The sequence below is a fragment of the Microplitis mediator genome, chromosome 6 (genome assembly GCF_029852145.1).
Source record: "Microplitis mediator isolate UGA2020A chromosome 6, iyMicMedi2.1, whole genome shotgun sequence".
In the NCBI taxonomy this organism is placed as follows: Eukaryota; Metazoa; Arthropoda; class Insecta; order Hymenoptera; family Braconidae; genus Microplitis; species Microplitis mediator.
In genome coordinates, this window is record NC_079974.1 from 24,019,213 (window position 1) to 24,044,212 (window position 25,000).

General features: G+C 32.0%; 1 protein-coding gene across 1 annotated transcript; it reads left to right on the plus strand.

Annotated features, from left to right (window-relative positions):
• The first annotated feature begins 344 nt into the window (after positions 1-344).
• Positions 345-23,736, plus strand: LOC130669742 (zwei Ig domain protein zig-8-like). Its single transcript, XM_057472784.1, has 5 exons — positions 345-1,723; positions 9,788-9,993; positions 17,551-17,779; positions 17,971-18,270; positions 21,305-23,736. Exons 1-5 carry the CDS (start codon positions 1,663-1,665, stop codon positions 21,403-21,405), a joined length of 897 nt encoding a protein of 298 aa, XP_057328767.1. The 5' UTR covers positions 345-1,662; the 3' UTR covers positions 21,406-23,736.
• Positions 23,737-25,000: the final 1,264 nt, after the last annotated feature.

The window sequence follows — 25,000 nt, forward strand, 5'->3', positions numbered from 1 at the left end:
CATATATATGCGCAAATATATATATACGCTTACTCGCACACACACACATACATTCAAACGGGAATGCATTGGCGAACAAACACGTAGCAATGTGTCCCGTATGTCGAATTGTCTAGCTTTTTCGCCCTCTCTATTCACCAGCGGCCGCCACCGCCGCCCTCTCGCTCGTCGCTGTGTGGTAGGTCAGATGATTTTGTGTAAGCCACCGTGTAGATGCTGCTGCTCCTGCCTACTTCTCTATGTACCTCTCTATCTCTACTCTTCTCTCCCCCTCCTCCCATCCACCCACGACCTCCTCCACTCTGCCGCGACACACGGAAAGGGATGGAACGGAAACGCGCATGCTCTTACGTACAGGATTCACCCCAGTCAGGGTAAATCTGCCTCGGGGTCGAGACGTCGTGCTTACTCCCGTTATGTATACTTTGTTGTGGATATTAAACCGTCACAAAAAATTTTTTTCTCTCGATCTAATAATTTTTTACTCCTAAAAATTTTTTTTTTTACACTTTTTTATGTCCCATATTTACTCTTTTTTTTTCCACAGTGACATCCAATAAAAAGTAATAAATAAAAAAATGATAAAGTTTTGAAAGTAAAATATAAAAAAAAAAATTAATTAACTTAAAAATTAGTGAGTTTTGTTGATTAAATAAAAAAATATAATACTCCAGTGTAAATAAAATTTATCTGTGTAAATAAAAATGTAGAGTTTTAGTGTAGAACAAAAGTTGAGGAATAAAATAAAGTGGAGTGACAATTGGTTTGAGTTGCCAGACAGTATTCAGTGGCATAAAAGTAACAACAAAGTTTGGCAATAACCATTCACGTGTGACGTTATCGTATGTGAGGACACACCAGTTACATTTATACCCCTAATATATTGTTATTACACCCTTACATTTTGTTCATGTACTCATTTATTGGTCCGAGTAGTACGAGCATAAGCGCCAGCACAACTACAACTTGTACGCGTACGAGAACGAGGGAATAAATAGATACGCGTATAAATCCCCAGTCCGCAACTATCTGAGGCGGACCAAATTTTCTTCTACCCCTTTTTTTTTCTTTTATGATGCTCGCGGTCGTTACGTATGTAAATGCAATGAAGTGTGTGCGAGTACTCGGGGGTTGAAATAAACTTGTCGTGAGTGATCTATGATCTTCGAGACTAACTCGTGCAAGCTAACTTAGATAATTTATTCTGAGGACGCTTCGCACGCCGCCGGCATATCGATATATATATTTGGTGTGTGATCCAGGGCGGCGTCGATTTTTAAAAAAATATTTATATACATATTTTATTACTTTATAAATAACAGAAAGTCTAGAGGATTATTCAGTCAGTGTACGGTGTGTTGAGTTAAATGTGAAAGCTCTGAATTAAAATATGACTAAAAAATTTTTCAAGTGCACTCGAGACACTCGTACGGATGTGTTGTCATTTCTCGGTAGTTTTTAGTCTTGTTAAAGTTTTAGTTTTATAGTTACACAGAGAAAGAGCAGAAGGAGGAAAAAGAGAAGGAGGAGAACGAGGGATAGGAGTGAGCCCGTTATTCAGAATTGAGGATGAAGAAAATTATGAAGAGGATGTGGGTCATTTGAGTATCGTTGTGTTGTGGAATATAAAAGAAAGTTTAGAGATCATTCTAGTTTTGCGAAATGGCTTTGAGATGGCAAGCGAGGCTATCTATCGCCGCTATACTTTTTATGTGTACTGAAGGTAATTTTTTTTTCTCTCTCTCTTCTTTTTTTTTTCATTCATTACAACTCATTTTACTTTACATAGTATAATTAATAAACAATTTTGCTTTTAAAAGAAAATTTAATTTTTATTAATTAGTAATTTTAAATTAAATTATCCTGATGAAAAAATACTTTGATGTAAATATTAAAGAAAGTTCTCGACCTTTAAGGTCTCGCGATCTATTGCGCAAACGAGTTTTTATGAAATATAGATAATTAAGTAAATTAGTTTTTATTGTTTGCTTGCTCGAAATTGAGACCAAAAACTGGAGTCAAGCAGCTTTGAAGTCTGAACGCGGGCTAATTATCTTGTAGGATAATAAAAAAAATTTAAAGTCGGTAATTGAGAATGATGAAATAGTTTATTAAGATGTCATTTAGAGTGTTAATAAAATATATTAAATGTCCAGCATACAAAGCTCGGATGTTTAATCTTTAATTAATTCCAGTATCGTTTATATATGCGTTAGTGGATTAAAGACTCGGTTCTCACCGTCATTCATTATAATTATACGTTTAATCTAATCTAAACAGAATCCAATTTATAGTACGTCAGTTCACATAAGACACAAGTTAAATTAAAATTAAATGTTAATAAATCGTGTTTTTAAAACAGCATGAGAAGATAATAATGGCGGCTGTTTTTTGAATCTGGTTTATTAAATTTATTGAATTTAAAATTTGTCATTTTCATTAATCTGAGGTTTCACCTCTCGTGAGCTCGATATATGGGAGGGACATAATTATTGGGCTTGATTATGATTATACACTGCATCGACATTTTAGTGGATAACAAAAATGCAATTGGAGATTGCGTGCACGAGCGTTTTTAAATTTAAACGAGTTGGGAATGGGAACGCATCTTGATAACGAGTTTATTAAACGACCAGATTTATATTACGATAAATGCACATTCGAACGTACTGAAAAAATTTATTAAGTCGGAGAATTTAATTCTGTACTTTTTTAATTTCGATCGACTGATTGCGTACGGAAATTACATTTTCAATTTATTTTTTTTACTGCTCTATTGAAAAGTTTAACGGAACATATTTGTAATTAATTTGGCTCGAAGGTTTAATTTACTAGATTTTTTTTTTTTTTGAAAAATTTTTTATCCGGGTTTAAAGAGCTAATTAACTATCAAGTTTACGTGAAAATTGAAAATGACTTTTTTTGTAGGAAATTTAATCCCTTAGAAATTTACTTCTTTACACTTTTATCACATTTTTTATATTTTCGCTAAAAATTGAATTTTTCTTTGGATAAAAATTATGACTAAACTAACATAGATACTGAAAAAATGTGTTCATATTTTTTAGTAGAAAATTGAATTTTTTAAAAGTTTGTCTCTGTGTACTTTTATCGTATTTTTGATATTTTACCCGGAATTTCAAAATGGAATTACTCAATCTTCAAATTTAGGCGAAAATTCATTGAAACATTTTTTTTTAACTTTGATTAAAAATTCTGATCGAACGATGATAGCTAAAAAAAAAGTATTCGTTCATTTCTATAGAAAATATAATTTCCTATAAAAACTTGAATGAATTTTTACGTAAAACCAATTCCGACAATTCAATTCCGTATTTTATATTTTTTATTCAAATATCAAACGCTTAAAAAAATTTTACATTCTCTCCAACTCGACAATTAAAACGCTTTCAACTAAAAATGTATTTCTAAATTAATAATTTTTTTTTAATCAAAAATTCTTTGTACCTCAGTCGATTGTTGGACAAAAAATGTAATTATTTAGATTCGAGTTACAAGTTCGTTTGAGGTTCATTAAAAAAAAAAAAAAAAAATAAAAACCTCGAGTTCTCGATGGATGTACTGCAGTAAAGATCTTTGATGAAATAAAAATAAAAACAAAAAAGATGCCTCGTAATAAAATAATTTGAACACTCTCATTAACGAGCAAATGAATTTACGACACGACTAATTTATATATACATATATATATTGCACAGAGCTTTTTTTTTTTTAATTGCATTGCTTCAAGTTAAGAGGGACACCCTCGACCCGCTTACGCATTTATCCAGACACTTAAAAATATAAATAAACATATTTACGAAAACCGAGCCAAGATTCACACTAAAATTAGATTATTTTTTTTTAACCCTGTCGATATTTCTTTTTATTTCAATAATAATAACACACTGAAAAAAATCGGTCTGTCAGTTGACCCTGCGGGCCAGCCCCAAAACTTCCCGCTGTTTTCGAGCTCTTCGAGCTCGCAAATACTTTTGTACGCCATTGTTTTGTAAAAAACCATTTTTTAGCATTTCCTTCTCCCACGATATCTCGCGAAGGAATTGACCGATTTTGATGGTTGAGGCGGCAATCGACGCGTTTTATCAAGTTCTGAAGCTGATCAAATTTTGAAATTGATTTATTTAGCCGTTTTTGAGAAATTTCAAAAAAACCAAGGAAAAAATTTTTTTTGAATTCTTTCGTCAACGGTTTCTCTTGAACGAATAAACCGATTTTGATGGTTGAGGTGGCATTCGACGCGGCTTATAGAGTTTCAGAGCTGATTAGATTTTGGAATAAATCCATCGAGCAAATTAAAAGTTATCCAAATAAAACATTTTCGAAAAAATTTTATTTTTGAAATATCTCTGAACGCACCCTACCGATTAAGTTCAAATTTTTACGGCCTCAAGACATTAACAAGCCGCGTCGAATGACACCTCAACGATCAAAATCGGTTCATCCGTTCAAGAGTTATGAATATTTACATACATACATACGTACGTACGTACACACATACATACACTCGGACATCATCGTGAAATTAGTCAGGATAGCTTCCTAGGACCTCGAAACGTCGACATCTGATGGAAATTCGATTTTCGTAAATCGGACCGAAACCAATAACTTCCCGAATTTTTGAAAATTTACAATTTTCTTAGCGGGAAGTTAAAAAGAAATATTTGTCCCAAATAAATCAATTTATTTGTGGCTTTTTTTTGAATATTTCTTAATGACAAATAAATATATTTGGTACAACAAAATATGACAGTTGATTCAAATAATTTTATAATTTGACGGAAATATATAATTTATTTGTGGTAAGTAATTGATATATTTGTGGTAAAGATATTTAATTTGTGACAAATAACCTAAAATTTGGCGATACTATACATATATTTGAAGCCCTTATTTATTTGTAGCAATTGGATCATTTCTTTACCACAAATAAATCACTTATTTCACGCAATTAAACTACTCAAATATATTATATCTTTCTCACAATTAAATATTTATTTGGCCATATCCAAATATACGATATCTTTGGCTCAAATAAATCTTAGTTGGCTCAAATATATCTTTTTTTCAGTGCAAGGGTTTAAATTATCACTTTTCATTCTCACGCTTCATTGGGATCAAATTCAAAGAAAAAAAAAAAGAAACTGATACTTTTGAAGGATTTTACTAAAGTTTCAATCGAAAATATTGAATAATAATCTTCTTTAAGACTTACGTATTTTTTTATCCGTTTTATTTTGGGCAATCACTTGAAGGGGAAAAAAAAAAAGTTTGTCGTGAAATCTCAGCGCGATCTAAATATTCAAATCCTCGTGAGGGTAACGACGCGCGCGGGAGCTTTGCTTGTAAAGAAGAGAACCAAAGAGGAGTCGGTATAACTTTATATACTTATATATATATATATATATTTATAAAAAGAAGATAGTATAGGTCTGTGGGGACTTATCCGCAGAGATCTCTTCTCTTGATACTTTCTCTAGTTTTTCTAGCGAGTATTTAATTTTGAAATTTCTCGAATACGCTCGGCATTAAAACACTTGGGATAGTTTCTGCAAATGTATATAGACATGTATGTACATATGTGAGGGGGTGGTTTTTTTAAACTTTGTGGAATCGATAGGATTCGAGGAAACGATCGTTAGAGTAGAGAGAATCTAACAAACGGGAGATTTACGAGGAGGTCTTATGACCTCGGTGATGTCGGTGTGTACGAAAGCTCAGGTGTAATTGTTTCTGTGTTGGACCTGTCGTACCATCGTCATCGACCTGCACAGACCCGGATTGTGAGCACACACACACCCACCCACAAACTGTATTTATATGTCCCCCTAACAAATGTCCGACATTTACGAGCATGTCAACGTACGGAATTACGTGATCACGACAATCTAAATAGTTAAATATAAATTTAACGAATTATTTACTATTATTTTCAGTTTATGCTTTTGGCTTATTTATTACTCGCTTCATTCGTGATTAAAAAATTTTTATTTATTGTCTTTGCTATTATTTTATCAACGGTTTTCGTTTTAATTTATGCATCAATCTTTTTTTGTAAGAATTTTTTTTTTAAACTTCAATTACACTGTAAAAAATCACCGGGGTAAGTCCAAACGGTGTAGGTGTTAAAATTATCGGTGTTAAATTTACCCCCGAAAGCGGTGTGAAAATAACGCCGCCGCCGGTGTAGATATTCTTTACCGGTGTTAAAATATTTTATTTTGTGAATATTTTTACTTACTCGATCACTATACATGTTGATAAATAATATTTTTTATTAATTTTCATAAAGAACTGACATTTTTTGTGTTTTATAATCTTTAAAGTTAATACTCCAAGCGGACGCAATTTACCCCGCTTTTACACCGATATTACTCCGCTTTTACACCGGTTACCCCGCTTTTACACCGGTTTTACTCCGCTTTTACACCGGTTACTCCGCTTTTACACCAGTTTTACACCGGTTACCCCGATTTAACACCGGCATTTTTAACACCGGTGAATTACTCCTCCTACACCGGTGTAATTTCATTTTTACACCGGGCGGAGTTAAAACGAGTCCATTTTTAACACCGCTCTTTTTACAGTGTAGAATTAGAATTTTAAAATTTAAATCCGTGAAAAGTAAAAATTACTATTTTTTTATCTATGAATTTAAATTTTTTCTGGACTATCATAGATAAAGAAAAAATATATTTCAGTATACTTTTATCATATATCTGCAAATTTAACCAGATCTTAAATTTGAAATTAAGAAAAAAATTAAAACAAAATAATTTTTTATCTTTAAATTAAAATTTTAGCTAAACTATCACAGATAAAAAAAATTATTTAAATACATTTTTATGCTAACTTTAATTCCCCACGAGAAAGGTTTGAATGGATTTTTCCGTAGTCAATATCTTTGTCGCTATTTAAATTTAAAGTAAACCATAAAAAATTAATTAATATATTTATTTATTTTTTTATTTATTTATTAAAATTTTTAGGCCCTGAAGCCTTAGCTCCCTAAGGGCCTTACAATAAATACAAAATGATAAATATATATAGAGAGGCGCAAAAATAAATTTCATAATAATAATAATAATAATAATAATATTGCCAATAACAAATAATTGTAAAAATTACAACAACGGCAATAATAAGTTACGTTGTCTCAAAGCAAGTTGATCAATTATAATTTGCTCTGTACAAATGACAGTAGTTAACATAAAATTTTTGAATGTACAGGAATTACAATCATTGATTATCTTTATCTATAAAAAACATATAACATTTTGATAAGTATTTAGTTAAGTATATATGAATAAATAAATTCTGAATTATAAATGCAAGCTAATAACATTCTAGTGTTAGAAACGTGTAACATGGCTGCATATATATGTATGGATATATAACCGGAGTTAAATGTCCCTGGTGTGTGCCAACATTGTCAAGCTCCAGGATCCTAATGTTAATTTATGTTAGCTGGCAGCGCAAATTACTCTCCGCATCCCTGATGAGACTCGTGCAATTATGCTTTCTGTAATCGATACTCTCTGCTCTGGCTTATAAGTAATAAGGCGGTTGGTTGCCGCACCGAATACATCTTTGATAAAAACTGACCTCAGCCGACCACCAAAAACTCTATTTCCAAAATTAAATCTCTCCCGGCAAACTAATAAAAAATTAAAATCACACATTATTTAATATTCCATTTACGTTAATCACTTTCATGTTACACTAAAAAAAAATAATAATAAAATATAAAAAGGTAATCAGAGGGCGCTATGTTAAAATTATTAAAATCACGTCATTTCTTTTTTTTTTTTTTTTCCTGAAGAGTCTCAATAGGATGGTCGATCAATCAATTCGGTACTTGAAAATTCAAATTTCAGCCAATACTCAATGACATATTGCTATCAAGAGCATGTGATATCGACTCTTATAATATTAAATTGCTAAAAAAACGTTATTGATTTTAAAAAATTATTTATTTTTCTTGACTTGAGTGCCTCATTACCTCAATATATTTGCATAATTATTCTTATTACAAATATAATAATTCCGACCATCCTCATTTAATTTTTACTGACAAATTCCCACCCTCCTTTTCACCTCTGATTCCAATAAAATAATTTCTATTTGAATTTCAAATTCGCTGATTAAAAAATTATAATAATCAAAATCAATGTTTAAAACATGATCATACTTATCAATGAAAATTTATTTAATCTAATAAAAGGTTAAAGCTGAAGCTCGCTGACCTGAAAAAAACTAAAATCTCATTTAATAGAATACACGGAAAGAAAATTATGGGAAGTTTTCCGATGCATTATGGGAATGGTTCCCATAATGGTATGGGAATAGTACCTATACTACTATACGAATGGTTCCCATATATTATGGGAACCATCCCCATAATAGTATGAGAATAGTTCCCATATCATTATGGGAATCATTCCCATACTATTATGGGAATGGTTCCTATATTGGTATAGGAACTATTCCTATAATATTATGGGAACTATTCCCATAATGTTATGGGAACCATCCCTATAATATCATAAAATTTTTTTCTTGCTCAATAGTGTAGAAATTTCCCAAAATTTGAATTTTCTTGAATGTTTTGTGCTGACAAAAAATTCTTGTTAAAAATTTTAATGTTTTTTTGCCAAATACGATTTTTTTTTTCAATGTTTGAATTTTTGTTTTCGTGTTTAATAATATTTCTGTGTATTGTAGAAGTGACCACACTTCTTTAAATTCATTTTTTCATGATAATATGAGAACCATTCCCATAATATTATAGGAATGGTTCCTATAATAGTATGGGAACTATTCTCATAATATTATGGGAATGATTTCCATAATGGTATAGGAACCATTCCAATTGCATTATGGGAATCATTCCCATAATATTATCGGAATAGTTCCCATACTATTATAGGAACCATTCTTATAATATTATGGGAATAGTTCCTATAATATTATAGAAAGTATTCCTATAAATTATAGGAACCATTCCTATAGTGTTATGGGTATCATTCCCATAACTATAGGAACTATTCCTATAATTATGGGATACATTCCTATAATTATAGGAACCGCTCCCATAATTTATGGTCGTAATTCCTATGATGGTATAGGAAAAAATTTCACAAAATTATGGGAACCGCTGCCATAATTTTCTTTCCGTGTATATACATGTACAGCTCTTAGAAAAGTGGTGTATGCACCCAACGATTATTATTTCATGCGTCTTCATGCCAATCGTTTTTTATTTTTTATTATATTTTTTTTTATTCCGGTACAGAGTCTAGAGGAATAACGTGTGCTCGTTATCCACCTTTTCTTTCTCTTTTTTATCGTTACCAAGTAAATTGCTTCGAGTATATACCCTGAGCTTTGGGCAAGCTTCCTCTCTTGGCTCTCCTCGCCCATTTTTCTCTGCCCTCCGCCCTCACGGTGGCTCTTAAACTCGAATGCGAAGGGAATCGCGAACTCGACCTACTGCTCGTTGGATCAGCGCTTTTCTCGACAGTAACTCTTGCGACTAATGAGAATTCTGCTTTCTCTTCAAGTACCTGAGCTCGTCGAGCTTGCTGAGCAAACACATGTACCTAGGCCTGTAAAAAAAATATAAAATTTAATTTTTTAAATTTCCTCTGGCGACCGCCCGTATTTTAAATAAAATATTAACGGATATGAAGATCTAGAACTTGGTTAAGAGTTCGAGACCGAGTACGATGGGACACTAATTAGATCCGGTGTTTTTGGGTTACAGACACGCTGAGTCTGAATGATGGGATGGAAAAGCTGGAGCGGCATCCTGGGCAAGGCAGGCCAAGACAGCAGATGATCGATCACTCGATCGGCCTCAAGACCAAGCCAGAGCCCACTTTTGATTTTAACCAGCCCACTAATGTCACTGCTCTCATCGGAAAAACAGCGTATCTCACTTGTCGAGTCAGACATCTTGGGAATAAAACTGTGAGTATTTAATTTAATCATTTTTAAATAAACCTACCAGGAATTTTATTTTATTTGAAGAGAATTTGGGTCAGCATTTAAATTCAAATGTTGTCAAGTATTGAATTTGCGTAGAAATTTATCGAAACCGTATTTTTAGGAAATTTAATCCTCTACAAATTTATGTCCTTACAATTTCAATATTTAACCTAGAATTTTTTATGGAAAATTGCTTTTGAAAAAAATTCATCTTATAATTAAAATAACTTATTAACTATCAAGTTTACATGAAAATGTAAAAGAACCCGCATGGAAAAGCTATATATTGTTAAAAGTATATAAAAAAATATATGGTGAATATGTGATAAATATATAGCGGCAAAAATATCTATATTGAAAAATATATGTTTTTTACATATATTGGATTATATATTTATCATAATATATTTACTTGTATATAATGTTTTGTATTTTTCTATATATATTATCTCATATAATGCTCTTTATATTCTTATCATATATGGATAGTATATATATAATTTATAAGTATAATATAATAAACTTGATATATATATCCATATATTTTGACTCATATAATTAGTGGTATATGGTCTCTATATAATTGATTATATATGAAAGAATTTATATGATTAAATATATGGTTCGCGATATATTGGAATTATATTTTTCCAGTATATCAAAACTTATATTTTTCGCAATATATTTAAAATTTTATTTTTTAATATATTTTTTCATTTTCTACACAATTCCACAAAAAAAAGTCAAATTTATTATTTTTTCTCCTTCTTTTCATTGATCTTATATTTACTGGCAATAACCTAAGAAAAGTAAAAAAAGTGCCATATATTTTACAATATATTGGAAACCATATATTTTGCAATATATTGGAAAACATATATAAAAAATATAAAAAATACTATATATTAATTAATATACTACTTTCAATATAATATATCAATATAAAAAAGATATATTAAAATATATATGTAAAACATACATAAAAAGTCATATATTGATAAATATATTGATAATATATTCTAGCAATATATTTTTTTTCAATATATTATCATATATTAATACGGCAAAAATATAAATATTATTTTATATATTGTACAATATATCACATTATAATATTCATATATTCTATCATATATATTTTCACATATAAAGTTTTTTCATGCGGGTAAGAAAAGTAAAAAAAGTGCCATATATTTTACAATACATTGGAAACCATATATTTTGCAATATATTGGAAAACATATATAAAAAATATAAAAAATACTATATATTAATTAATATACTACTTTCAATATAATATATCAATATAAAAAAGATATATTAAAATATATATGTAAAACATACATAAAAAGTCATATATTGATAAATATATTGATAATATATTCTAACAATATATTTTTTTTCAATATATTATCATATATTAATACGGCAAAAATATAAATATTATTTTATATATTGTACAATATATCACATTATAATATTCATATATTCTATCATATATGTTTTCACATATAAAATTTTTTCATGCGGGAACTTTTTTTATTAGAAATTTAATTTCCTACAAATTTGTACCTGAGCACTTTGATGATAATTTTGATAGTTTAGCTGCAATTTGTAATTTAAAATACTCTAATTTTGAACTAACATAAAAATTAATACAAAAAAAAAATCGTTTTAAATTAAAATAGCAATCAAACTACGAAAAATGTAAAAACAAATTTACAGGAAATTAAATTTAGTAAAAAAAGTTGAAACAACTTTTGCCATAAAGCCGATAGTTTATGAGCTATTTTAATTAAGAGGGATAAAGGTTTTTTTTTCGTCCCAGTTAATTACTGTTGATTGTGTAAAAATAATAAAATAGAGGCACTAAATGCGTAAGGTCAGTGTTGAAATTAAATTACCTTTTCAATATAATTTATTTAGCTGACAATACTGTAGTCGAGTGTCAAGTGAAAAGTAATTATCGAGAAATAACAGCATTACATCAACCCAATTGGACATTTATCGACGCTCGGGTCTCTTGCTACAATTCTATTTTGTCAATACTCGGTTTAAACTCAGTCCAACTAACCCCAATAACTCTGGCAATCAACCTTTTAGAAAAATAATAATAATTAAAACTAATTTTAACTGCGCTAAACTCTACATTTTAATTTTTATAAATTTATTCACCCGCCAGATTTGAATTTATTAAGATTTAATGAAGTTCAAAGTTTTATAAATCACCATTTAAAAAAAAAAAGGAAAAATAATCTTAAAGTAAAATTACGTATAATAAGAGTTGAGGAGCAAGAGATTACTTTGTAGTAATAGCTTCAGGCGATAATGATAACTTGGAGGCTTTAACTTCGCGGTTGAATAAACCGCGTTATCCATTGACTATTAACTGTTTTAGTCTTCGCTAATATTTTAAATTAAAATCACTAAATAATTCTATTATCCTCAATTTTATTTTCTACTTTCATCACACAGATATAAATTTATAAATACTTTATATAGGGGAAGGGGGGGCAACACGGGATACTTAATGAAAAATTTAGTTTTTAGGGACATAAATATCGTAAATTGGCTTCATTTTGATTCTATTTGAAATAAATATAACGAATTTTAGACTGCCATCAGAAAAAAAATTTTTATTTTCTGCGGGCAAAATGGGATACCCCAAAAAAAAGTAAATTTTTTTTTTTTTTTTTTCAAGTGAATAAAATTGATGTAATAATGTCTTTCTAAATTGATGTAAGTAATAAAATTTACTCTTAACATATTTTTAAAGAAGTTTTTCCTTGTTATTTCTTTTCAAAATTTGAAATTGGCGCCAATATTATACTTTTCGCAAAAATTATAAAAATGTTTTTTTTTTGCTTTTAATAGTGTAAAATGATACTAGATGTCATTTTTGACCATTTTCGAAAGTTTTTCGAGAAAAAAAAATTTTGACGAAATTTTGAGGGTATCCCATTTTGCCGGCCTATCCCGTTTTGCCCCCCCTACCCCTATATACTCTTACATACCTTTCGCAATTCTCACTTTTTTTTAAATTTAAAATTCCAACTGAACGGTCATAGATACGGAAAAAATATGTCAGCACTTTTTTGTAGAAAATTTAATTCTCTTAAAATTTTACCTCATATTTTTTTGTCATATTTTTGATAGTTTAGCTAAAATCCTAGATCTCGTAGCAAATAATCAGATCACCGGTAATTTGAATTTTAATTGTAAATTTAAAATAATAAAAAAATTTTTTTTTATCACAAATATGTGGCAGTCAATAAATTTATTACAAATAAATAAAATATAAAAGCGTGATATTTTGATATTTTTATTATATTTCACCGACATTCATTGGAAGTTAAATTAATAATAAAAATAATAAATACTCAATTCATAAACTTATAACTGACAATTAATTCCATAACTGCGTTGAAAAAAAAAAAAAAAAAAAAAAAACAGTATCTGTTATTTATTATTTGCGAACAAAAGTATAATTCGAGCGCAAACAATACAACAAATTTTGAATCAACCAATTATAAAAAATAAAAAAATTTAATATTTATATACATATGGTGTTTCAGTACTCGCATTACTTTGATGTCTGATTAATATTAATTCACATTGTAATTTATTTGTCCGTGCATCTGCTGTCGGAGTTGTTACTCCCGCGTAACCGGGTTTAAAACGAACATGCGAATTTAAATACGATACGTAACGGATAATACCATCAACGCGAAATAAAAAAAAAACAAAAATTCAATACGCGCAAACGAAATGCCGTGTACTTGGAACACAACTAAATTTAATTATCTCAGTACTTTATTTAACATTTCAATTAAATTAAATTCGTTAATTATTATTATTAAAAAAATATTATAATTAAGTACGGGACTTTTTAATAAAATACTCTCTGAATACAAGTTTTAATTTGAAAAGTTATATTATTTTATCTTTTATTAAAAGTTATTGATTATAAAGCTAAGAATTATTAATATAAAGCTCGGGGTAAAATGGAATTGTGATATTTTATTTTGAAGTTAATTATTTTACTTGAACTTATCAACAATTCGAGTGGAATAATTTTTCATTCGAAAAATTTTAATTTATAAATTTGGTCTTTATTAAACTCTTAATACATATTCATGGTGGTCTATAGAGTACTTGCCAGAAAATACAATTATAGGATTTTAATTTGTCTTCATTGCCTTCAGATTCTGACAAGTTGTTTTTCCAAGTCTCAATTAAAATTTTTATTTCAAATCATTTTTTTTCGTTTTAAAAATTAATTTAAGTCAATTAAATTTTATGAATATCTACTTGAAAATTAATTAAGAGCTTAAGAAAAAAATTATTTTTTCTTAACTTTATTTTAAATTATATTTTTTTCATTTCGAAAATTTAAACCAAAAAAAACTTTCCAACCATAAATACACTGTAAAAAATCACCGGGGTAAGTCCAAACGGTGTAGGTGTTAAAATTATCGGTGTTAAATTTACCCCTGAAAGCGGTGTGAAAATAACGCCGTCACCAGTGTAAATATTTTAGACCGGTGTTAAAATAACGCTGCCGCCGGTGTAGATATTCTTTACCAGTGTTAAAATATTTTACTTTGTGAATGTTTTTACTTACTCGATCACTATACTTGTTAATAAATGATATTCTTTATTAATTTTCATAGAGAACTGACATTTTTTGTGTTTTATAATCTTTAAAGTTAATACTCCAAGCGGACGCAATTTACCCCGCTTTTACACCGATGTTACTCCGTTTTTACACCGGTTACCCCGCCTTTACACCGATTTTACTCCGCGTTTACACCGGTTACCCCGCCTTTACACCGATTTTACACCGATGTTACTCCGTTTTTACACCGGTTACCCCGCCTTTACACTGATTTTACTCCGCTTTTACACCGGTTACCCCGCCTTTACACCGATTTTACTCCGCTTTTACACCGGTTACCCCGATTTAACACCGGTATTTTTAACACCGGTGTAGTTTTATTTTAACACCGGGCGGAGTTAAAATGAGTTCATTTTTAACACCGCTCTTTTTACAGTGTAACTTTTTTTCACGCAAATACAAATGATGAGTAAATATAGAGCGTTTTTGTAAATTGTTACTTTAGCCGCCATTTTGTCCTGAACATTTAAAAAAAAATGAAAAAAAAAATTTACCGTTATTTTCAACAGTAAACTCACCCTGTCTATTTTAAAGCAAATATATAACTGCAACAAAATATTTATATATATTTTCTCTTGATAAAAATACATAAAATCAGTAATTATAGTTGTTGAAATAAATATTGTACTTGTTATTTAAACAGTCGTAACAGCATTGCTTGTTTACACAACTCAACTAAATAGTCTGATTTAAAAATAAATATTAACGATAACTGTCCGGGTATTTATTTTTTTTTTTAATTTTATTACATAAAATAATAATAAATACTTGTAACATATATATTTATCGGTAAATAAAGTTTTGCCATTACCTGGAGCATCGAATGTCGACTGGGTCTTCCATATTAATAGGCGACTAAATATTTACCTCAACTTGTCAGAAATAAAATGAAGATGTAAATGTCGTAGTAAAATATTTTCGGTCAGCGGTTGGTTAATTTATAATATTGGAGCGTGTAAAATTTGATATTTCTACCACAGACGTATTTATATATATGTCATTGAGCTCTGGATGAATTCATTGATCGAATTTGCGGAATTTTTGTCGCCCCAGCTCGGCGTTTAAAATCCGATTGCGGGTTGCACCAGTCACCAGGCAATATATACCGAGTGCCATGGAATATTAATGGGCGATGGTGGAAAATGCAGTGAGCGTTGCTCATGTCGCAGTTACTGGCTCCGCTGGCAGTGACTCTGACGCACGTCCTCAATGTGGAAAATACTTGAGAATCCTGAGGGGTTCGTCTTGACGCAACGGTTTGTCGATATTCGACCTCAAGAGTACTCGGTATGCATCGATATTTCAAATAGTTATTCGATAGGTACCGAGCCATACCCGTTGCCGTCTTCGTTCCCATCTACACCCTGTATACCAGAATACTGCCACGCCATCCCCATCCGAGTTCGCTGTCTCTGTTGGCCAATTTCACTTCCTTCCTCTATATGAATTCTTTGAATCCTCAGTATTAATATGGAAGACTTAATATTATTCTGAGTAATTTATCTGAAAAATTTATCAACAACAACCGCAGTCGCACACAAAACTATTCCATCATCGAATTAACAGATTGCATATCCGTACTTTAGATAAATTACCAACTTGTATGCTAATAACTGACGACTATTTTAATTATTTATTTAATATTTATAAGCCTCCATCCATTTATTTAAATTTAAATTTAATTATTTATTTTTTTAAATAGTTTTTGTGTCGTAAACTTTAATCACTAATTTTTTATTACCAACCAGGGAAATACTCGAGTCTTTAGTCATACATTATTAAATATTTCTGACAGGATATTTAGATTGTTTGATAATTATTATCCGTAGAATGGTGCTTACTGAGATAATACTTGAAATTTACTACTTATGCATGATTATAATAAAATATTCATTATAGCACTTAAGAGGATCATCAAAAATTCATTTTACTGAAGATTACTAATTATTATTTCAAATAATTACACTGTAAAAAATCACCGGGGTAAGTCCAAACGGTGTAGGTGTTAAAATTATCGGTGTTAAATTTACCCCTGAAAGCGGTGTGAAAATAACACCGTCACCGGTGTAAATATTCTAGACCGGTGTTAAAATAACGCCGCCACCGGTGTAAATATTCTAGACCGGTGTTAAAATAACGCCGCCACCGGTGTAAATATTCTAGACCGGTGTTAAAATAACGCCGCCACCGGTGTAAATATTCTAGACCGGTGTTAAAATAACGCCGCCACCGGTGTAAATATTCTAGACCGGTGTTAAAATAACGCCGCCACCGGTGTAAATATTCTAGACCGGTGTTAAAATAACGCCGCCACCGGTGTAAATATTCTAGACCGGTGTTAAAATAACGCCGCCACCGGTGTAGATATCATTGACCAGTGTACTCGATCACTATACTTGTTAATAAATGATATTCTTTATTAATTTTCATAAAGAACTGACATTTTTTGTGTTTTATAATCTTTAAAGTTAATACTCCAAGCGGACGCAATTTACCCCGGCATTACTCCGCTTTTACACCGGTTATCTCGCTTTTACACCGGTTACCCCGCCTTTACACCGATTTTACTCCGTTTTTACACCAGTTACCCCGCCTTTACACCGATTTTACTCCGTTTTTACACCGGTTACCCCGATTTAACACCGGTATTTTAAACACCGGTGTAATTCTATTTTAACACCGGGCGGAGTTAAAATGAGTCCATTTTTAACACCGCTCTTTTTACAGTGTAATTTTCATAAATGGAATTTTTTTTAAAAAGATCATGTTGGGTGGTATAAAAAAAAATTTCCCTAGACATTTCCTTTAAACATATAAATGAGAAAATAAATAATAAACTGTGTATTTAAATTTAAAATCAGGTGTCGTGGGTGCGACTGCGAGACATCCACATCCTGACAACAGGAGCGTACACTTACACGAGTGATCAGCGATTCCAGGCTCTGCACAGACAGAACACCGGTCAAAATAATGAGTGGTCTGAGTGGACCCTGTGCATAAAATGGGCCCAGGAGCGTGACCAGGGTATTTACGACTGTCAAATATCGACCATACCACTAAAGTCTCACCAGTTTTACCTGAACGTTGTCGGTGAGTAGCTGATATCATATCTATATAGATGCACACAATAGAATATAATGTATCGCAGTATATATTCCAAGACTCGAGTAAACTTTAGTAGTCTAGAGATGACATTGTGATAGAGCGACAGGCGTGATAAAACAGTGTGTTGTTTACGAGATGACGTTGACATGAAAACGGGGTTGTATTTGTTGATGCAGTTCCCACGGCAACGATTCTCGGTGGTCCGGAACTGTACGTGGGTGCTGGAAGTACGATAAACCTGACATGTGCGATACGGTTCAGCTCCGAACCCCCAGCCTACATCTTTTGGTACTACGACGGCAACGTACTCAGCTACGACAGTCCTAGAGGTGGTGTGTCGGTGATAACGGAGAAAGGAACTGATGTTACAACTTCGTGGCTCCTTATACAGACAGCCCAGCCCTCAGACTCGGGTGAATACAGCTGCAAGCCCAGCAATGCCAATACTGCGTCTATACGTGTTCACGTTGTCAATGGTGAGTGCTCTCTTTATTAAATTGTGTTAACTTTAATTTATCGTACACTGTAAAAAATCACCGGGGTAAGTCCAAGCGGTGTAGGTGTTAAAATCAGCGGTGTTAAATTTCAACACCGAAAGCGGTGTGAAAATAACGCCGCCGCCGGTGTAAATATTCTGTACCGGTGTTAAAAAAAAATCTCCGGTGTTAAAATAACGCCGCTGCCGTTGTAAATATTCTAGACCGGTGTTAAAATAACGCCGCCGCCGGTATAAATATTCTGTACCGGTGTTAAAAAAAAATCTCCGGTGTTAAAATAACGCCGCTGCCGGTGTAAATATTCTAGACCGGTGTTAAAATAACGCCGCTGCCGGTGTAAATATTCTAGACCGGTGTTAAAATAACGTCGCCGCCGGTGTAGATATTCTTTACCGGTGTTAAAATATTTTACTTTGTAAATATTTTTACTTACTCGATCACTGTACTTGTTAATAAATGATTTTCTTTATTAATTTTCATAAAGAACTGACGTTTTTGTGTTTTATAATCTTTAAAATTAATACTCCAAGCGGACACAGTTTATCCTGCTTTTACACCGGTATTACTCCGCTTTTACACCGGTTACCTCGCTTTTACACCGATATTATTCCATTTTTACACCGGTTACCCCGCTTTTACTCCGCTTTTACACCGATTTTACTCCGCTTTTACACCGGTTACCTCGCTTTTACACCGATATTATTCCGTTTTTACACCGGTTACCCCGCTTTTACACCGATTTTACTCCGCTTTTACACCGATTTTACTCCGCTTTTACACCGGTTACCCCGATTTAACACCGGTTACCCCGATTTAACACCGGCATTTCTAACACCGGTGAATTACTCCTCCTACACCGGTGTAATTTTATTTTAACACCGGGCGGAGTTAAAATGAGTCCATTTTTAACACCGCTCTTTTTACAGTGAACCATCAGATACCATCGGGTACCTACTTTTAATAAATTTCATTTCTCTGCGCTCTATTTGGTAATACAGTGTAACTGGTAAAAATGCTGAGAAGTTTCTTTAAAGAAATTATATAACGGGAACAGTAAGAGTCATTGGATTTACGGCAGACACACAAGTTCAACTACTGCTCGTAGATATGCCACGGACGTTACGGAAATTGCATTTCGATTCATTTTATAGATCCACGCGGGCCTCGGTAGTATAACCTATAACGTAATATTACTTCAAGTGAAGTAGCTAAGGTATAACGGCGCAAAGGGGGAACGGGGGAACGGCTAAAGGGGGAAAGGTTTATATTCGACAATGCCAGAACTCGAGTGCCCATGTGAGGGAATAGACGTGCGTTGTGTGTAGGGGATGCTGGATGCTTTATTCAATCCCCTCAGGTCTCACTGGGCTACTGGCTACTGGCTACTAGCTACCGAGTACGCGATACTAGACTTTAGAAATTTCCTCGGAGAATATATTGATGAAAAATTTATATAATCCGTGCGGTCTGCGCAGTGAATTATTTTTTTATATTTTCAAATTGCTTTTGCTCATGTCTGGTTTTTTTTTTTAAGAAGAGAGAAACTATTTATCGTTGTTATAAGTCTTAGACTTTGAAACCGGGGTAGAATATGTTTATATTAGAGTGGCAGTAGATCTGAGGAAGATATTGTTGCAAAGAAAATTGGTAATACATTGGTACATATATATGACGGAATGATGCTTTCATGTGATTTATTACATTGAAAATGATACAGTAAATCTCAAAGCTCATGTCACTTTGGAATCGCTAGAAATGTATCGATACGTGGAAGCTGAAAAATATTTTTCTTGATGTAAATAAATAACAGCTTCAGCTTTAATATTTCGAGCGAAAAATAAAAATTCAAATTGCCAATTTATTTGATTGTCAATTTTTTTTATGAAAACGTAAAAATTCAGAGCTTGCTCTCTTAAAATGAACCAGTGAAATTTCACTGATTTTCCAGTGAAATCCACTGATTCTCCAGTGAAATCCACTGGTTCAACCAGTGATACGCCGGTGTACTACATAAATATAAACACAATAGGTTAGATTAATTTTATTTCATTATAAACGTTTATTTATAAACAAAGTGAAGTCAAACAAAAAGAGTCTTAATAACAATTATATTTAATTAAAAATTATTTAGTAGTAAAATAAATAATATTTATTAGGATTTATAAATATTTAATTTGTTTCCATTTTCAATGGGCTTTTTATATTGTTCAATTTTAAAATTATGTCATTCATTTTTGAGGTTAGCTCCAAGCTATTGAAATTACACCAAAGTTATTTATTTTTAAACTCTGTAAAAATTGTGTCATATAATTATTATTGTTATATAAAAGTTAGTTAAATTATTACATGAAGATAATCAATAAATATTACTTATTTATTGACATAATAAAACACTTAAATATACTCATGTACAGAATGCTGCTGTACCCGCGCGCTTACATATTTTTAGTTCACTGGTTGAAACTAGGAATGGGCGATATCTATCGATATTTCAACTATCGATGTTTTTTTCCTAAAGTATCGATGTTTTCTATCGATATTTTTTGGACACAATATATCGATCCTTGATAATAAAAAACTAAAACTATCGATGTTACAATATCGATGTTTTCTTTCGATTAGGAATGGGAGATATCTGTCGATATTTCAACTATCGATGTTTTTTTTCTAAAATATCGATGTTTTCTATCGATATTTTTTGGAGACGATATATCGATACTCGATAATAAAAAGCTAAAACTATCGATGTCACGGTATCGATATTTTTTTTCAATATCGCCCATCCCTAGTTGAAACCAGTGAGCGCGACGTTCACTGATTCAACCAGTGAAATTCACTGGTTCAACCAGTGAACTTTTAGTCACTGGTTAAACCAGTGAACTTCACTGGTTGAATCAGTGGAATTTCACTGATTCATTTTAAGAGAGTGGAAAGAAAAAAAATGTAATAAAAGATTGGATTTAATTTTTTTAATTGTAAAAAAATGTAACCAATAAAATTTGACTGGTTACAGGTGAACGTCCAGAAGCGATGCAAACAGGGACAGCAGGGCCTATTTTATCCTCAAGCTGCCTCTTGGTATCGCTCATCATTTTGTACATATCTTCAGTGTAATACGACTGGCACAAATAAAATAAAAAATATTAAATAAATAAATACTATTTATAAATATATATTAAAATATTGCTAAGAGAATGAAATAAAGCTCGTGGATGACCAGCCGTGTCGATATCCCGGGTACAAATAAAATAAGACAAGTAAAGTGAGATTGCGAGCGAGCGATTGAGAGAATCTGTGAGTGAATAAAAGATAACTAAGTACGTCTTATATTTTTGGTTGCGTGCAGTGTTATATATTTGTCCGTTAGTCTGACAGTTTATCCCGTTTGATTGATTCGTAAGCCGCCGTGAGAAGTAAAGACGAATTTTAAAACTGGGATAAGGATATTCGGTTTAATCTGGATTATCTGTCATCGTTCGGCGTCTCAATGATTCGGCTCATTCATACACTCGCCGTTACAGAGACTTACATTTACACACTATCAGAAACAAGAGTATAATCTACTTTTACTTAAATCACCGACGCATTGCGATCGAGCAGATAAAATAACCTATCGCTTAGGGATGGGCGATATTGAAAAAAAACATCGATATCGTAACATCGATAGTTTTAGTTTTTTATTATCGAGTATCGATATATCTTGTCCAAAAAATATCGATAGAAAACATCGATACTTTAGAAAAAAAAAATCGATAGTTGAAACATCGACAGATATCGCCCATTCCTAATTAAAAAAAAATATCGATATCGTAACATCGATAGTTTTAGTTTTCTATTATCGAGTATCGATGTATCGTCTCCAAAAAAATATCGATAGGAAACATCGATACTTTAGAAAAAAAAAATCGATAGTTGAAATATCGATACTTTAGAAAAAAAAAATCGATAGTTGAAATATCGATAGATATCGCCCATCCCTACTATCGCTTACGAATTACACCCGGCCCTCAATTACTCATGTACATAATTAAAAAAAAAAAGAGAAAAATAAATAATTTTGGCACAACTGTCATTCAAAATTGAGCTCCGGAATAAATACCAAAAAGCTTTTATTATTTTTAATAAATATCACGTATCTTTATTTTCAATGGCATGTTGGATAAATTAAACCGACAATCGGCGTTTTTGTATAAACTTTTCCATCAATCAAAAAATTGAATCGCCTCGCAAAAACATAACGTAACTGTTTTATATAGACGGCAGTGGAGGACAGAAAACACAAATTTCCCAACAACTCTCGACTCGACAAGTTAAATTATGATATCCTATATACATGAATGTATGAATGTTGCCCATTGTATCGCTTCCAATTTATTCCGGGGAATAACGATGGCCCGTCAGCCGTGACAAACTCGTTAATCGGTCTTCATGACGTCCGTACACGTGTCCCCTCCCCCTCACTGCGTTATATTGTTGTACGTTAGTTCTTGTTAGCTGGCAAAAACCTATCAGGTCGACTGAGATACATAAGAATAAGACTAAAAGCAAGAGCGAAGGCAGGATCGTCAGTGGTTTAGTAAATTAGCAAGTGCATTTATGGAACCAGTACCGATAAGAGCGCCAACAGAAGCAACGATAACGCAACTAAACAGATCGATACCACCCACCAGATATGACGATACTCAATATGTATTCGTGTATGTAATAGTTAACCGCACTTGGTGGTAGTTGTATTGTACGCGTGTTAATACATATATCCGACACGTGTTGAGTCACAACTAACGATGATAACCAAGCACAAACATTGTACACACCACTACTCATCTTGTAAATTATTAACACTTTGGGATATTAAATTAATTTTAAGTCTTTATTTATTATTATTAATATTATTAAATATTGCGTGGCTGGTGTCCTAAAATCGTGGATGTAATTATACGCCCTTATGGTTCTCGAGTGCCATAAGGGCGTATAAAAAATTTTTTTGTTACCAAACGATGTACTTTTATTCAAAAGTAACGAAATATTGATTGTACTGATTTTTATTTTTTTTTATATGAACATTTTTTTAATAATTTTAAAATCCCGAATAAATTTTTTATCTTCTTCGAGAAAAAAAAATTCTAACGCCCTTACCCTTATAGGAAGAAACAATAGGCCCAAGCTTGGCCGAGGCTTGGCGCAAGACTTATTAACTCTGGGGAAAGCTTGAAATCCAAGCTTGGCCCAAGTCTGTCTAAGCATCGAAATGATAACACCCAGCCAAGCTTGAGTGACAGTGTTGTGCCAAGGCTGCATCTTAGTATTGGCCCAATAACCAATGCCAGTATTGTGCCAAGATTGCATCTAAGTATTGGCCCAATATCGAGAGCCAGTATTGTGCCAAGACTGTTGCTAAATAAGCACCTATGCTTATTAAAAATAAATTAAAAAAAAAAAAAAAAACTAGTAGACATGTGCGTGATGGTAACATATGGAAATAAATTTGTACACAGAGAAATCAGGTGGATCGATGAAACTAATTTTTTTTTGCATTCGCTGGGTCTCGAACCTGGTCCTTCATGGCTGCTAGGCAAGCGTCTTATCCACTAGGCTGTTACGCTATTCACAGAAACCAGGGGTTTTTAGGTACCAGTTGTTATTTAGACTGGTAAACCAAGGCTTGTCACATGAATAATGGCTGAACCTTGTCCCAAGACTGGCAAACGAAGGCTTGTCACTTGGGTATTGGCTGAACATTGGCCCAAGACTGGCAAACCAATACTTGTCACTTGAACGTTGGTCGAATCTCGGGCCAACCTTGGGAGGCTGAGCCTCGGTAGCCCAGTATTGTGCCAAGACTGGCCCCGTTGTCAATATTTTTTTTTCCTACAAGGGTATGGCGGCCAGTACCTATCCCAGAAACCGTAAGGGCGTATAAAAAAATTAAAGATAAGTAAAATTAGTATTTGGTTTCTTTTGAATAGAAAATACAGCGTTTGGGCAAAAAAAAGTTCATACGCTCCATCTTTTGCTAGGACACGCCAATGTGACATCTGCAACGCGATATAATAAAATAATGTCTATAAATACCCGGAATTGAGATTGGATGGTTGTCATTTAATTGGACTTGTAAATAATATTTGTATCATAAATATTGACACCGGAAACGTTACGCCAGCGATATAAATGCACGTCAATCTTTTTAGACCGATCAGCACATATAAATATAAATATATAAATATATGTATGGATTGTATAGCTGAGGTATGTATGAAGGATAAAAAAATGAAAAAAAACTATCACGCAGGTTTTGTATTGAAGGGAGTAAAAAATATTATAATGAGAGGACGATGGGATCGTGGTGTGCATTACGTATAAGTAAATGTTAAATGTGTGGGATAAAATGTGTTTTAGTTTTTATGGCTCTGCTGGTGGTGTTACATATTTGAATTTAAAAGGTATCACAGATTTTTGTTTGCTTTGTTTGAATAAATTCAGTGCATTACTTTGCGTGATTGCGCATTGTTTTATGCGGAACCGTGATGAGGTTCTTTTTATTACGAAAACTGTCCGATGATGAATGAGATAAATTTAATTTATTTTTTTACGCTTTAATTTAGTTTTTTTTAGGTGAATCTGAATAAGGTGGAATGGCGGCTGTGGAATTTACATTGAGGATTCGATTTGCGCTTGCACTCATTGCGGAAACAACTTTTTAAAACAAGTT

What these genes read in the sequence shown, in the direction of transcription:
- LOC130669742 (XM_057472784.1), top strand. Translation starts at nt 1,663, where the DNA reads ATGGCTTTGAGATGGCAAGCGAGGCTATCTATCGCCGCTATACTTTTT. An exon ending in GACATCTTGGGAATAAAACT is followed by an intron (nt 9,994 to 17,550) that starts GTGAGTATTTAA and finishes ATTTAAAATCAG; the next exon opens with GTGTCGTGGGTGCGACTGCG. An exon ending in GTTTTACCTGAACGTTGTCG is followed by an intron (nt 17,780 to 17,970) that starts GTGAGTAGCTGA and finishes TTGTTGATGCAG; the next exon opens with TTCCCACGGCAACGATTCTC.